A 15,806-nucleotide genomic window follows, 5' to 3' on the forward strand; every position below is an offset into this window, starting at 1 on the left:
TAGTTGCATATTGCATGATTGAGTGTACATTTGATTTTTCCTGAAACTTGATTGTGGGAAATTCTTGGATGAAATGATTTATAATTGTTCAATTTCAATGAAATTGATCACCTAGCTGCGATCAAATCGGTTGCAATTCATGTGTACATATTGAATTTGATCCCATTTCTATGCATAGCCCAGTTACGCGCTTTAACTATCAATATATCTACGGATCTTTCTCCTTCTATTACTGGCATCGCTTCGAAAATGTTATGTTGCGACGTAGCGCTATGTAAAACGGACGAACGAACGGAAATCGCTCGCACGAGTCTGACTTCATTCACAATGGATGGTGTTAAAGTTGAAATGCTCGCATTCGCATTCCGTTTTTAATGAGTCTACCTTTTATTTGTCTAATATGAAAATTTGGTGTTATCACGGGTCGTACAATGAGTAACGACGATGCAAACTTAATGCAAAGTGCGACCTGTGAAGAACAGCCAAGAAGACAGGGTTGGGCAGAGAAAAAGCGTAAAGTTGTGTTTTAGATAAGTAAGAAATAAATTTCGATGTATTTTAAATGAGAGATGCAAAGAACGAAAAACATTGCAATGAAAAGGTATTTTTCGAAAAGGAGAGACAGGTAATATATGCTTTACGATACGTGAGATGTGCGAGATGTATATAACATACATTTGAGAATTTATTTCAAAGACACTTGACAATTCCATCAACTTAAAGAAATACGTATAGTATAGAAAAGATGGTAAAATAATTGAATACTTTTAATAATTGACGTACGCTTGAGACACTGCCCGACTCTGCGATAGAGGAGACGACGACGGGAAAATTGACGGCGTCGGTATAAACGAGAAAAGAAAAAAAAAGAAAAGAAATACGAATTTGTAGCTTAAGTGGCAAAAGAGGAAAGGATAGAATTGTGCGTCTAATTTCTTCGCACGCTCGTTCAGTTCTAGTCAAGTTTAAGCTCCAGCACGTGCGCTGCTAAGCTGTAAACCTTCGCAAGCAGGAGACAATCATATTAATTACGATTCGCAACGCGTCGCCCGATTATTTCCTTTTCCTTTTCTCTTCTTTGCATCAGGTATCAATCTCATTCCATTTTTGTTTACCAGGAGGCCCTTCGGTAAGAGACATCGAGAGAACGCGTCTTCAATAGTTTGTGCTCGGAAATCACAGATATTTAAATAATTGTAGGATATATTCAACAGCTGTGAAGATCTTGCACGATCTTTCCGCAAAATCTCGTATAAAGTACGAAGAAGAATCTTATGACAGTGTCTTTTATATTTTTTCACTGACGTTGAGTGAAACTTTCCCCTTGCATTATTTATATTTTCCAAAAAAAAAACACAATAGGGCCTCATCTCATGACTCACATCGAAGGGCTGCCGATTTTTAATGAACGTTAAACGTGCGCCTCATGCTGGATGAATGTGTCCCGCCTTAGACGCGAGAAATGGATATATATATATATAATTAGTTCTTAGTCGTTATATCGCATAACACAAACTCGCTTCGGTTACGTTACGTAGTTGATAGAGTCTCTAAGAGGATAGATAAGATACTCGCCGCAGCTGTATTTATAAATATATTATATATATAGATATATACATTGTTATATTATCGCGCGCCTATATCGCTGTTGCTATTTGTATCGATGAATGGTGTGACAATACTCGTTTCGTGCCCTGTTGTTACGCATACGCGCGTTCTCCGCACGCTAACAGTCACATGACACATTTTGCTTTTTGCCGATCAATCAGTCGATCAATCAATAACTGGGACGATTGTCTCTCCGATTGGGCGAGCGCAGCAGCGACGAACGACTGCGGAGAGACTGGCGGGTCGTGCGAATAAAAGTAAAGCGAACCCTTTAAGGACGAGAGACAGCGAAGGCACATTCGTTCTGCGTTTTGCGAGACACAGCGAATGCTGCTCGTCCTTTTTGCGCTCGTACGCATCCGCAGGTATATTTCATGTACGATCTCTTTCTTTTTTTTTTTCCTTTTTTTCTCACAATCGTCATCTCGGCGCAAGAGCGAGCAGTTTTTAGTAACTTTATATTTTTAACACGAATAATTGCTAGCGAATAAAACAATGGATATTTGATAACGTAATCGCGTTATGAATGGACGAGTCGTTCGTTCGCGGGATATTTTTCCCGGACGTGACTCATATTGACTGCGACTTCCTTTACAGCGACGAATGATATAATAACACGTCGATTCGATCAATTAGTATGCTGTAACACAGACAGAACTTTCGCTGCAGTTGAGGGTGACTTTCTCCAAACTCTGATCGATTCAATCGATGATTGACTCTGGCAAAATTGCCAACGGTAATTTTTAACTACATGTAACTATGTTAATTATGTATGCCATCGCCTGACAATAACTTGAAAATTAATAATTCTGTGAATACCAGCAGAATAGGACATTTGATAGTAATTTTAATTTGCGATCTTGTAAAAGGAGAACGCGAGAATGTCTCTGCCAGCGGAATTGATCGTCGATCGGCTTTGATCAGGATGCGGTGAGAGTCGTTACCCCTGACAGCAAGGATTTGATTTACCGGTTAATAACTGTCGAGCAGTCGTCGCGGTGGCTGCGCCGAATGTACCTTTCGCATCTTAGTACTTTATCTTGCGTACTTTACTGCGCCGTATTGTCATATCTTCAAAGTTGCAATGTCGGAGCGCGACAAACAGCAAGTACAACTCGAGGACTCGCACGCACGATCGAGCCATTTAACAGTGATCCTTCTTTTTATCGACGATCGCGATCTCTGAACACGCCTAATTGACGCGAGAGAAGGCGACCCGGGAAACGCCCAGCGGCTGGCTCTGCTGACTCGACAATTTGTTATCCGTGCGACACACCTCGTTCTTGCACAAGAGTCTCGTTTGCGTTGGGGGGGATCTCGCGAGATATCTTCTCTGTATATTTGACCATGATCCTCGTGCGACGTCTAATTTCGGTGTAGAGATAAGCAAACGAGAGAGAGAGAGAGAGAGAGAGAGAGAGAGAGAGAGAGAGAGAGAAAGGGAGAGAGAAAGAGAGACCATTCCGCCAGAGATCCTTCGGTGAGACGTCGAGGTCAAGCCGACGTAATACTTAACTATAGATATGAGCGAAGAAGTATCGCGCGTGTGTTTTAAGTAGAATAAAATTTGTATTAATGGACGAGAGAGACACGCTTGTGTAAACGGCCGTGTGTGAGCGACGCAGAGTGCAGGAGAGAACATTCGTACTCGTCTTTGTGGACGCAGAACGCACGAGCGGTCCTGCGAAAAGAAAGGAAAAGAAAAGCAGACGATATAGACCGAGAGAAGATCGAGCCGGAAATTCGCTGCTCCGTGAAGCGTTGCGAGACTGTAATCTTCGAGATGAGAGATTCTCCTCTCCACATCGTTATCACTCTCGATCTTTCTTCGATTCCTTCGCATCGATTTCCGTTCTTCCGACGAGATGGGACACTCGAGTTCTGCAATGAGAGCTCGAGATGCGCCGGAGCGACGCTTCTCTCTTTTTAGTTTCCACGTTTTCGTAGCGCGAAAAACTCTCTCGGTCCCCTTTCCAATGGATTCCCGTCAATCGATCTTGTCTCGTCAGAATGTGCGGAAGATGTTAAACGAGAAACAGAAAGAAAAAAGAGAATGGGAAGCAAGATCCAATTTTCAGTGGCGTTTCGAGCGGAAAGGTGCGCTCGTTTAAGTATACCGAGTCGTGAAAGAAATGACGTTTTTCCACCGAAAATAATTATTCTTTTATTGCCGGCACGTATGGTGTAACGAGCTACTAAAATGTACTTTCATTCGCAGGCGGGGGGAGGAGGGATCTAGACGTGCACGTTAGTAGAGATGTGCGAACTATTCGACTCGAATCCGAGTCCTGTTCGTATTCGTACTATTCGAAAATTCGGAACTGCGGAAATCTAAATACAGATCTCGCATGCTGGCCGTCTTGCGTGGAAGGTCATGTTTAATTTCTGCGTTAATTGATTCTCCTCGAGACTCCCCGGCTGTTGATCGAGGCAGTATTTTTCGCAACTCTTGTGCAAGAAATCAATTAACGCAGAATTAGATAGGATTAGGAAGAGGGGCGGCGGAGTTCTGATATTTATATTCGGCGCGTGTGTTGTCGCACGTTCAGAAAGCATTATTCTCCTGTAGTTGAAAATTATTCGCACTAATACCCGGCGACAGGCTACTATAGGCCATGTTGTTAGTCACGTTGTTAATTAAACGTTAAGTTTCGACGATTCGGTTCGATCTGGATGGAGTGTCTGTCGATTCGACACATCTCTACACGTCTCACACACTCGGTAAGACTTGGAGGCGCGCGCGCGTACACACACACACACACACACATTCGAAATGAATACTAATTACCAACACGCGCTCTCCAATTAGCATGTTTTATGTGATAATTCCTTAGTATCAATCGAGCGAAGGCGCGCGCGACGCTGATCCTTCCTGGACACGCGCGCACGCACTCTCAGCGGAGTCGAGCAAGGACCCCACACTCGTCTCGGCTGCCGCTCTAAATGTAACTCTATTTTTACATTGCACATTTTTACATTCGAAAGGAGAACGGCACGAAAGTACTCGTCTGCGGACGGAGAGGTGATGATTTGCTTAACTCGCCAGACGGCCGGACCCTCGTGAAGTTCGCTCGTTTTCGCGGCCAGGAAGGGTAAAGCGAATTTTAATCAGCACACACATACACATACCCACACACCTGCGATGAGGTTCGATATATATGCTCAGCTATTTAGCGATGAACTCTGGTAATTAATAGACTCGATGCTGAAGTTCCCAGTGTGAAGTCGCGTGCGTGCGTGCGTGCGTGCAAGATTACGTTTGAACAATACGAGGCCTACAGACAGGAATGAGAAGGACGATGAACGAATGTACGACTCTCGTTACTCGGCGATACGTTCGCGCGCTAATTGCAATTCGACATCTCTTCCCGGAGGAGAAGAGGAGAGATGCCAGTCAAGTGCAAGCGCGTGTCAACGCTCACGTCGCGGACGCGACGCGGATCTCCGAGAACGCGTTCTCGGCTCGGCTCGCAAGAAGGACCCGCGCGTTTTTCGCTAGCACCGCCGTTTCCGTGTTCGTCGACTATCAATGTAGGCTCGAATTTTGTAAATTAACTTAACGAATAAGGGGAGAAACGGCGCCGCGCCCATGAGCGCAACACCGAAGCGCGCGCGCGCCGTCGCCGTATAAACATTAACATTACGTTCGTACATGATAAACTGAGGTTACAATTAAGAGGACACATTTGCATATATAGTTTTAGATTTTGTATGATATTTAACACGGAGGAAAATGAGGGAGAAGGGGAGGGGAAGAGGAAGGCGGAAAATGGATCCGGGGAACGGATCCTCTGCGAGGATATAAAATCTGATTTACAATGTGCTCTCTGCTTCCTTTCTTATTCTTCATCTTTTTCTGGTTCTTGTGAACGGCTTGCGAAGTATGGCTCTGAAGATAAATTGAAGACGATTAAATATAAGATCCTACTGTGCCGCCCGAAGGATTTAATTTCCTCAGTTCGGATACCAAATTTCAACCGGGAAAATGTCTCTGACTAACATGGCGCGTTAGTCTGTGGATAAGCTAGACTATCGAAGGATTGACTGATCTAGGACTAGAAGAATTATTATTATTACACGGTTTTACACGGTTGTCCGTAAGATTTAAGTCGGAAAGAAATAAAGAGAAAGAAACAAGAGGCAAGGAGCATATTGTAGATGAGGCTTAAATGTACTGAGACGAAAGGACGATCGAGTTAGCGACTGGCGCGAGCACATCAGGAAAACGGAGAAGATATGACCAGGCCTGGATACACACGCACAACCGTATCGGAGTTTCGCCGTTCGAGAGAAAGAAAAAGAGAATGAAAGAGAGAGAGAGAGAGAGGGAGAGGAGCATTCGCTCCCGGACGGCGAAAAGCCGCTGCGCGAATACCCGCTGCGACACGGCGCTCATCATCGAATCATTCTTTTTGTATGAAAAGTTGTAAAGCGATATCGGTAATACAGTGCACTCGATGTGAAAGGAAATACATGACACAATAACGAGCCGTACACGCCTCGTCGTCTCTTTCGTCGCCTTCTCCTCGTCCTGATTGAAGTTCCTCACGCGGTCCCGATAAAAAGAAATGCAGTGGAAATTCCGAAAGCGGGACGGGAAATTCATAACGCTGAAATCCGAACGCCGAGACAGTCTTCTAAAATACAATTTTCAATCCGTAAAATCATTCTCTTGGGAATTCCTTGAGATTTTCGTCGTTTCTGGTTCTTTTTCTCTGCTGCCGAATGAACGTCTAGAGCCTGGAAAGCTACTGCTTGTCAGGCAGAAAATAATAATAATTCCTCGTCGCTGGAGGATGTACCGCTTCTAATGTAGTGCTTTATTCTAGCAGGATCCCGTCGGATGACCTTCTAACGGTCATGTGTATCGTTACCGATAATTAAGCAACGGTTCACTGCCAGCAATAAAATGCCTCGTGCGCAGCCCCTTATTTAGAAGGATCGCTGTTACTTGCACGAACATTTCCAAGAATGCCATCAAATGACTCTGCAAACGCGAGTGAGATTAAATTTACATGAATACGCGCAATTTCAGTGCATGCACTTTGAATAACGGGCGATTTAATACGGAAAACTGAATTATTACTGTCATCGACGTCGCAATTTTCAAACATGTCGATCGAATTCGAGAAGGATCAAAATTCATCACGAGGAACAGATGAAACGGAAAAAGGCGATGGTAAATCTAAAAAGTCGACGCGCACTTTCAAAGATCGTTCCCTTTTCTTCTCTGCTCATCCGACTTTCACAACGGAGCCAACGAGATCGTACGTGTGATTATTTATGGGAAAAAGAGGGAAGGAGAAAAATCGGAGAACGTCCGTGCATCGCGTCCTCGTGTAGCGAGTATGTCGTGATTTCTAGTCCGCACATAGATTGAAAATCCTTTGTGCAACAATAATAATAAACAATGGCTGATTGTCGTCTAACGACTCGCATCGGTCGATCGGTGAACCGCGATTCCGCATGTGACGTTTCGTTATTTTGTCGGTGCATCCTTCGCGTGCGATTTTCTTATTATTTCGCGACGATCGCAGGTAAAAACAATCATATATAATAGTAGAGGAAAATAGCCGTGTGAGAACCGCGCGAGTCACAAAGTGATCAAACGGATCGCAGATTTTATAAGAAAAAAAAAGAAGCGCACATTCGGATATCGGCCCAACGATGACCGCCGAATGTGGACCGTCACGGATCATACGATTTAGGTCCTGGGTTTTGAGTACATCCGTTACATTACCCACACGTTATATCGTGCCGAATAAAATACCGGCCTAACGACGTCGGAATACGATACCACCAAGTAGGTCGACTTGGGCTAAGGGACTGTCGTGACGAACAGGTTCGAATCGAAATTCGAGTGATTTGATTCTACTCATTGCTCACTTTTGCGAAAAAGGCGAGCACATATAGTTAATTTAAAAAAAATAAATAATTTTTTCTTCCAGAAAAAGAGAACGAAACCTGAAGATTTCAGGTCGCTCCTCTTCCTGATGAGGTGAACACTGTAATGTTCACAAAACGTCGGAAATAAATCCACGAAAGATGCAGCGTCAATTCGAAAGCCAAATTGAACATAATGAATATTAATACATTAATGATTGGCATTAATGACTGGCAATTTCCAATAATTATAATTTTAATAATATATATGTATAAGTTGTTTTTCTTTAAATAATCAGGATTGTAAACGAATCCTCGCACGATTCTGAAGATGACATTTGTAAGAACCGAGAGAGGAGAAAAATCGCCATCAGTTTTCTCGGAGTCAATTGTACACCGACTTGTTTCCGCGCGATGAACAAATGACTGCGATTACTTTGTCAAAACGCGGAACGCCCGCGTATTATCCGCACTCGTGATCGCGCGATTACACCAGGGGAATTCGTCGAATATATGGTGGGGAATGTGTACCGCTGAGGAGGAAGCTAATTCAGTTCATTCACGGTAGTACCTCCGCAAACCCGCTCTGCCTCGATCAGACGCGCGAGTTTACCGCGTCTTCGACGCGATGCACACGTATCCCTCGGCGACAGAAGATGCGACTTGGTGCGCGTTGTGAGCTGTCGCTTCGCAGGTTGATTTATTTAACCTTTTGATTGTCAAGGGTGGCTGTGTAGCACACACGCGCGACGATGTCGCTGATGTGACAGAGTGAATGAGTTGTAAATTAATTCCAATGATGTGTCGTTGTCCCTTCGTTCAGCGAGAAATTTCATCCTGCTGCGTGTTGCTTTTCGAGAATTATAACGGCGTTGGAGATGCAGCAGTCTGTATGGCAAATATTTTGTCGTTTCAGTACATCAGAATTTCGTCTCTAATTAGGACTCGCATTGTGTGATCAACGAGATATTACGTGACGAGTAAGGAAGAACATTTTTCACAAATCTACGAAGTAAATCAAATTAAATACACTGTGCAAGACACACTGCAAAGACACAAATCTATAGTGAATTAATGAAGCATGTTTGCCTGCGCTAAGCCTGGTGTGATGAACATCACACAAATGACATAACGGTATAATTTAAACAAAATAACAGTGTCATTTTCACAAGTGAAAATGTGTTTCGGCTGTGTCATCGGCGTCACGGAGGCTGGAGGATTCGTTGACAAATGCGTAAGACTTCTCTTGCATTTGCGAGATTTTAAATTAATCGAAGTTTATGAGAAAATTGTCAGGAAGCGTATAGAAATGCGTTTTACACGTAAATTAGTAATATCGTATCGTCGGTGAGACTACAACGCAATGTAAATGTGTAAATGACAAAAGGATCTTTCTCCTCGGCAGATGTTGAAAATCCACAGAAGCGAGTCGACATGAATCCATCGCGGAAGTCGAAGAGAAAAGGCGAGCCGTCGCAGCTCGTCCTATTAATATCATTAATCATCGCGAACGCTCGGTCCTGCGGCGCCGAGTCGAGCGGAGAGTATCTTCAGAAGGTGATGATCGAGCTTCAAGAGTTAAACGTGCCGTCGAGCGCGACGATGCACGATCGTTTGTCGATGAACCTCGATTATCGCACGGGCTACCAGAAAGACCGCGCGCAGTACAATACACATCGCAAACTCAACACCAACAATGCCCGTCAGCAGCCGCATCCGAATGCGCGTCAGAGCGTACAGGCGCCGGCTGCAAATCTACCCGACGAACACGCGGATACCGCTCAGTCAGCCTCGAACAATGTAGTTCAGTATTACGCGGTACGTCGAGTTCTCATGTATATCCAATCGGCCGAAGTATTAGCTTGATGCGAAAGATTGATCATTTTCCTATCGAAAACTCTCGCAGGAAGTCGGGGTATTCAAAAGAAACAAGACATCTAGAAGATATAAAAAAAGTAGGACATGCTCGTTAAACGCCCCAAAAAGGAGTAGCTAATCAACGCCGTTCGCTTCATTCGTAAAAATTCCGAATCCTTCGAGATCGGATATTGTTTCGTTTGGCAAACGCGCGACAAAGTTTTCGCATTAATCTAATATAATATAAGTAACACGTAGAAGAAAACAGAAACGAGGTAAATTTCACAGATACAGGATCCGCCAGCCACCGCCTCCGCCGCAGCTGCCGTCAGTTACCCCAGGGTGAAGCAACAGCAGCAGCATCACCATCAACAGTTGTTGCAACCGGAATCGTTGGCGGTCACACGAGCGGAGCTCGCGGCATTGTACAAGAAGGCCTTGGAAAGAGGGTCAACGATCAGCCTGTCGTCATTGGCGCAAGCGTTGAACGCCGCAGGCGGCGGCGGCGGCGGCGACGGCGGCGGCAGTGGCAGCGGCACCCATCTGCGATTACCGCTTAAATATCCGATGTATAACTACTACTTCTTCCCGCTGAAGAGCTTCGCGTCCGAGTTGCAGAGAGATCATCAGGCCGCCGCGGTAAGTGACAGTGTCTGTCTGTCTGTCTGTCTGTCTGTCTGTCTGTCTGTCTGTCTCTCTCTCTCTCTCTCTCTCTCTCTCGTTTCTTTCTGGCGCGAGGAAAACCCGTTGCCGCATCGTCCGTTACGCGCGCGAGCTGCGAGTTTGTTTTCCCTCCTCAGTTCCAGCGCAACGGATCCTGTGCAAAAAGTATTCGGTGTGCGGCAATGAGGATGTCGCGAGGCCCGACGTCAACAACGTATGATTATCGATGTATGCGCGATCACCAGCAGATTCGAGGCAGTGTAGCGAGATTCTTGGAACGGTGTGAGAAATTCGAGGGGAATCAAGAAAAACATTGGAAATTTGGGAAAACCAATCCAAGAGGATTGTACGAATTTGTCACGATATTCTGATCAAATCTCTGCTGCCAATCTGCTGGTCGACCTTTTGCTCGCTGAACCTGTTTTTTTTTACATATCTTTTCACATTCGTATCTCGCAAAATATCGTTTTGCCTTCTGTCATGTTCTGGATTCATTAATGCAGAACGTAGCGTCTGAGTGCATGAGTGGAGAGATGTGATATTCTTTATAGATCGTTCCAGTATATGCGGCCACGGAGAGTATGGAGAATCCGGAGAACACACAGAAGCAGCTGATGAATCCGCTCTTCGTGGCGATCGGCACTTTCATCAGCATGGCGCTTCTATTCATGATGGGCGTGTTATTTTTACCGAAATTGCCGCACTTTGAGCTGTTTAACGCGCGTGTGGCCGATGACGACTTCCAGCGTTTGACTGCCTTCGTGATGAATGCCATAGACAAACACAATATGTTGGAGAAATTGCAACACAGCTAGCTCTGGTATATGACAATCAAAATTATATTCCATGTCTTTTTACGTCAGAGTTCGAAAATACTTTCGAATAAAGATACATACACGTTGTAGTTCATGAGAAAATAGCATTTTTCAGCCAACAGCTGGAAAGTGAAATTACGCGCAGCAGGAAATTGCACAGAATATCCGATTAATATAATAAATAACTGATATTGGAAGACAAAAAGAACAGGAGCTGAAATGTATATTTCGTTGGTAATATTGAAGTATATATACGTGTACTATAATGAGACAAGGATGAATATAAGGAAGAACAGTGTCTGGATCTCGTTATGCATATATTACATCCAGACACGAAGGACTAATATAAGATCGATGTTAACAAAAGATACTATTTATTTATAATAACATTATCATATATATTATTTTATTTAAAAATGCGATAAATTTTTGTACATAAATATCGATAATGTAATCACGGGGATCATTATCGCTAACTAGAAATATATATATATATATATATCAATGAGAAAATACCATTAAGAGTACTATGTGAATCTATAAATATTGTGCTCTCTTTTATAGTACGCGTACTATTAGTTTACTAGTGAAGGAAGTAGAGATAAATAACGTACTCCGACTGTTTGAGGAATGTGGATGTATACGTGTGAGTATGTGTGCGTGAAATATATGAAACTTCTTCTACCTTGCGAGTGTACGTACCTACGCACTTTTCGTTAAATTTTCCGTCTTTGTAGCACGAAACAACTCTAAACGTTTCTCAACTGTAGAATCTGTGCAATGTCAGAAGAACGGAAGGGAAGGCACACTTTGGAACAGTATACATTAATTGTATGTTCCATCCCGTATTACTGCCTAACTATTTAATCGTCAGTCAGTTCGGTTGGCAGTAGAAAGGGCCGCTTGATCTGCCGCTTTCCTCCTCAATATTTGTCTCTGATGTTCGTACTCGAAGTCCTCCTCGCTTAAATTCAACCTCTGAATCTGCAATGTTCAATTACAATCGTATATAAACAAAATTGCTGTCTTTTATAATTTTAATTGAATGAATATTTTTATACCTCTTTAAAATATACAAAAAATAGTGATTTTTTAATTAAATCACTAATTAAATTAAAACACCAACTTAATTCAACTTTAATACTTTTTAATTACTACTTGGCTAGAAATATCTACTTTACTAACGGTACCTGAGAGAAACATTTACCTGATAAACCAAAGCCTCTTCCTCCATGATATGCTGAGGCGGATTTCTTAAGACTTGGAGAGTTTCGTATGTTGTCGGGCAACGTTTAGTAAACGACGAGCGGCCTAAACTACCTTTCAACAATACCAGACCGACTTTGAAAATCACTTTCACGCCTTCACAAAGGAACATGTCCCATACGCGCAAGATACTTTCCCACGGTAACGTCCGCGTGTAAACGCACAAGAACCACTCGGTCATGTACAAGATTGGATCCATTTTTTGTTTTTTCTAAAACAACATATATATTTTTACCCAAGAATTAGTCTATGATATGATGTAATTGCAACAGTCGTTCATTTCACTACAATCACCAAAAAACTACCCCAAAATTATTTTGTCAAGAAACAAAATATTTACTGACATTACAACTCTATAATAATGTGGCATTCTATTATTATGTTCATAAAAATAACCACAAAAGCTCTTTCATAATAAAGTTTTTCCACACAAAAACACTTGAAACAAGCAAGATTCAATTGTAGCAATATAATTACATTCATTTGTACTAACTAAATGTTTGTATGCGACAGGAGAGACTCTCTTAAGAAGAGCAAACAGGATATCCCCATCGCGCAATAATGTTTCCATGCCTTGACTATAATAACCAATGAGATACTTGTCGCATATAGCTACGAGGCACCAGAACGCCTGTACCGCTGGCATATGCATCAACAGGAATGCAGCAATGGGCGCTTGAGCTTGACAATAGCCTACTTTGCTGTTTAAAATGGAATACGCCTTGAGCACTTGGAATAGTTCTTGCTGTCCGGGTGCATTCTCGACAAACATTTCATGATGAGGGAACTGACGATGAAGATCTTTTTTAATGTCTTCTATGTATTTGGGATCTCCAGGCCTTTTGATAAGTTCTTCATATAGGTTCGGATTCTCATTCATTAACAACTGACCTCCACAAAGGTTTAGCCAAGCACGCAGTCTCACGGAAGGTGGTATACCTTTGCGGCATCTCTCACGAACCTTACGATAGTTGGTAGTCATAAAAACGCTCCAATTATTCAACATTTGTATCCATTTCCTTTCTCTTCGTAATATCACATCAGGTGATACAGCTTGCTTTCTGTAATTAATTATAGTTGTCACTAAAAGAATTTATTCTTATCTTTATAACTGGTATCAATTTCAATTGTTAATGTTCATAAAATCATTGAAGAGTACCATCTATTGACTGAAAAATGTTTAATTATCACTGAATAGTTAATTGTTTACTATAATATATGATTAGTATATTCATAACTTTAATAAGATTTCTACTTGCTATTTTGTTTGTATATTTGAGTTTACCTCTAGAAAGAAATCCATATTTAACATTGATAGTAAAAGATTATATAGTGCTACCTTTCAGGACTATATTGAGAACCACCCAGGAACCCATGGCGATCAGGTACAGTTGAGATTACTGAACCATGATATATACTACTAGCCTCCGACTCTGTTTCTCCATTCAGTTCCTCCTCATCGTTACGTGACACAGAGGCAGCCATAGCATCATTCTATATCTCTGTAAAATATTACTTGTTAATGTAAATATTGGTATCTAAATTTTAAAAAGCTAAATTTATGTTTTTATAATTATAATCATATGATTATAACATGTATTATAATTTTATTAGTCACATAACATTACATATATATAAAAGTTAATCATGGTACAGTCACAAGAGTTATAATTATAGTGATATAAAATGCATATAATTTTTTATAATTATCATATTATTAAAAATATGCTGCATAATTACTGCATTATTATCATGTATACCTCTCCTCTAGAAATATACAATTATATAGCATACAAGCATTACTATCATTAAATGTTAGTTTTTACTATTAAAATATATTGAATTGTTCAATCGCAATATGGTGAGACAAAAATTGTTTTTTTAAGAATTTATATAATATTCTGAATACAATGTTCCACGATAAATATATAATAGTTGCACAAAAAATTGTAAATAATAGGTTGAGGTGATAGTGTTACATTAAGAATTTACCAGATCTAAACACGGGAAATAATCACTCAACAATCCGCTGTTTGGTCGACAGGATGTCTTGCAATTGCCTCATCGTACACCACGCACCGTAGTGCGCATATTTACGCCTACCTCGCAAATGACAGTTTACGGTTGCGCGAGAATCGAATCTCGGGTCCACGTAGGGAGGATCGCGGCAGAGTCCTATTTCTCCTCTCATAAATATGCAGGAAGTGTAGCGAAATACAGTTCTCGGGTGCGCGTTGCGACGATTAACCCGTGAGAATCCTCGCGTTTCGGCTCACACAAAGGGGGCGTCCGAATTGACGAGGTATCCTCCTTTCATCTGCTTCTACGAAAGAACGCAATCGAATGCGCGACAAAACTGAACGCAAATATTTACGCATGCAGCGCGAGCGCAATTGCGAGATCCATCGGTGTGCCCGCGTGTCCACCGGAGATGGGCGTCTCTTTGCCGTAGGGGAATAACGTCAGACACCCACTATAAATCTCTGTCGAATCTGACATCTCGAAATATCACAGGAGCGTTCGCAATTATCACCTGCGTGCGGACGCGCCGCACTCGTACACACGCGTGCGTACTACGCACTCGTCGCAACTCTTCGCCGCCACACACCACGCCGCACACTTTGATATTCTTGATCACGAATTATATACGTACATCACGAATAATATATGTACATACATTGTGTCACGAATACAAATATGTATATAAATAATTACACTAGAGTCTGTTCTTTTTAGCTGCACCGCTGAACTGTGCAATAAGTTGGAATGAGAAAAAATATAGTCGTCCCTCTCTCTAACTTATTGTACTAGTTCAGCAGTGCAGCTAAAAAGAACAGACCACTGATTAATGAAGAACTCTGTAAAGGCTCGTCTACAATAGCTGTAAGAGTAAGGCTGTAAGACTGTAACGTAAGCTGTCAGCGAATGAAAATATTTCATTTCGTGCCTTGCAATCTTAAAGCCTTAAGGCTCGTCTACATTAACTGTAAGAGTAAAGGCTCGTCTACATTAGCTGTAAGAGTAAGGCTGTAAGGTTGCAAGACACGAAATGAAATATTTTCATTCGCTGACAGCTTACGTTGCAGCCTTAAGCTAAAGCTAAGATTCCATGCATGCGGTGAGCTGCGGCAAATGCTGCGATGACCAATCAGGAGGGAGGCGCAAGTCCGGTTGCGGCAAGCTCCAGCATGCGTCTGTCTCCTGATTGGTCACCGCAACCGTTTGCCGCAGCTCACCGCATGCATGGAGTCTTAGCTTTAGCTTTAGCTTTACTCTTATAGCTATTGTAGACGAGCCTTAAGACTGTAAGGTTGCAAGATACGAAATGAAATATTTTCATTCGCTGACAGCTTACGTTACAGCCTTACAGCCTTACTCTTACAGCTATTGTAGATGAGCCTTTACTCTTACAGCTAATGTAGACGAGCCTTAACGTTCCCAACCTAATTTTTTCCTCTTTAGATATAATTCGCAAAACCAAATCGCCAGAACTTACCAAATCTTTCCTGAACCTATCCAAACTATACCAAATTCACTGACAAATCCTGTAGATGCTGTATAGATCATTTCATTGGCTATAGAATATCTGAACGTGAACTCAAGCAGTCTTAAATATAAGATCCGACTATGAATATAGCCCTTACATAGACATAGCAGAGAGAAACCTGAGAACGGCCAACACGACATTTTCTGCAACATCGATTTTCCGCATTG

The 15,806-nt window shown here is 42.1% G+C and overlaps 2 protein-coding genes across 4 annotated transcripts; one reads left to right on the plus strand and one right to left on the minus strand.

Annotated features, from left to right (window-relative positions):
- Positions 1-7,847: 7,847 nt before the first annotated feature.
- LOC105180651 (uncharacterized) lies at positions 7,848-13,576 on the plus strand. Of its 3 annotated transcripts, none has more exons than XM_025298350.1 (5): positions 7,848-8,725; positions 8,897-9,309; positions 9,637-9,987; positions 10,563-10,831; positions 13,439-13,576. In XM_025298350.1, the coding sequence occupies exons 1-4, from the start codon at positions 8,722-8,724 to the stop codon at positions 10,824-10,826; spliced, it is 1,032 nt and encodes a 343-aa protein (XP_025154135.1). In that variant the 5' UTR covers positions 7,848-8,721; the 3' UTR covers positions 10,827-10,831; positions 13,439-13,576. The 3 variants fall into 3 exon arrangements, with proteins under 3 accessions (XP_025154135.1, XP_025154136.1, XP_011135151.1); XM_025298351.1 differs by lacking the exon at positions 13,439-13,576 and adding an exon at positions 10,942-11,016; XM_011136849.3 differs by lacking the exon at positions 13,439-13,576 and having other exon boundaries at positions 10,563-10,920.
- Positions 10,917-14,742, minus strand: wkd (TBC1 domain family member whacked). Its single transcript, XM_011136848.3, has 5 exons — positions 14,085-14,742; positions 13,432-13,594; positions 12,586-13,153; positions 12,034-12,303; positions 10,917-11,810 (listed from the first exon to the last, which is right to left on the minus strand). Exons 2-5 carry the CDS (start codon positions 13,575-13,577, stop codon positions 11,697-11,699), a joined length of 1,098 nt encoding a protein of 365 aa, XP_011135150.1. The 5' UTR covers positions 13,578-13,594; positions 14,085-14,742; the 3' UTR covers positions 10,917-11,696.
- Between the last annotated feature and the right edge of the window lie 1,064 nt (positions 14,743-15,806).

The sequence above is a fragment of the Harpegnathos saltator genome, unplaced genomic scaffold (genome assembly GCF_003227715.2).
Source record: "Harpegnathos saltator strain DR-91 unplaced genomic scaffold, Hsal_v8.6 scaffold215, whole genome shotgun sequence".
NCBI classification, from domain to species: domain Eukaryota; kingdom Metazoa; phylum Arthropoda; class Insecta; order Hymenoptera; family Formicidae; genus Harpegnathos; species Harpegnathos saltator.

Excerpts from the sequence above, each read along its gene's own strand:
- LOC105180651 (XM_025298350.1), top strand. Across the intron at positions 9,310-9,636 it reads ATGTAGTTCAGTATTACGCG|ATACAGGATCCGCCAGCCAC; the intron begins GTACGTCGAGTT and ends TAAATTTCACAG. Across the intron at positions 9,988-10,562 it reads GAGATCATCAGGCCGCCGCG|ATCGTTCCAGTATATGCGGC; the intron begins GTAAGTGACAGT and ends TATTCTTTATAG.
- wkd (XM_011136848.3), bottom strand. The coding sequence starts at position 13,577 with ATGGCTGCCTCTGTGTCACGTAACGATGAGGAGGAACTGAATGGAGAA. Across the intron at positions 13,154-13,431 it reads TCTCAATATAGTCCTGAAAG|AAAGCAAGCTGTATCACCTG; the intron begins GTAGCACTATAT and ends AATTAATTACAG. Across the intron at positions 11,811-12,033 it reads AAGAGGCTTTGGTTTATCAG|ATTCAGAGGTTGAATTTAAG; the intron begins GTAAATGTTTCT and ends TGAACATTGCAG.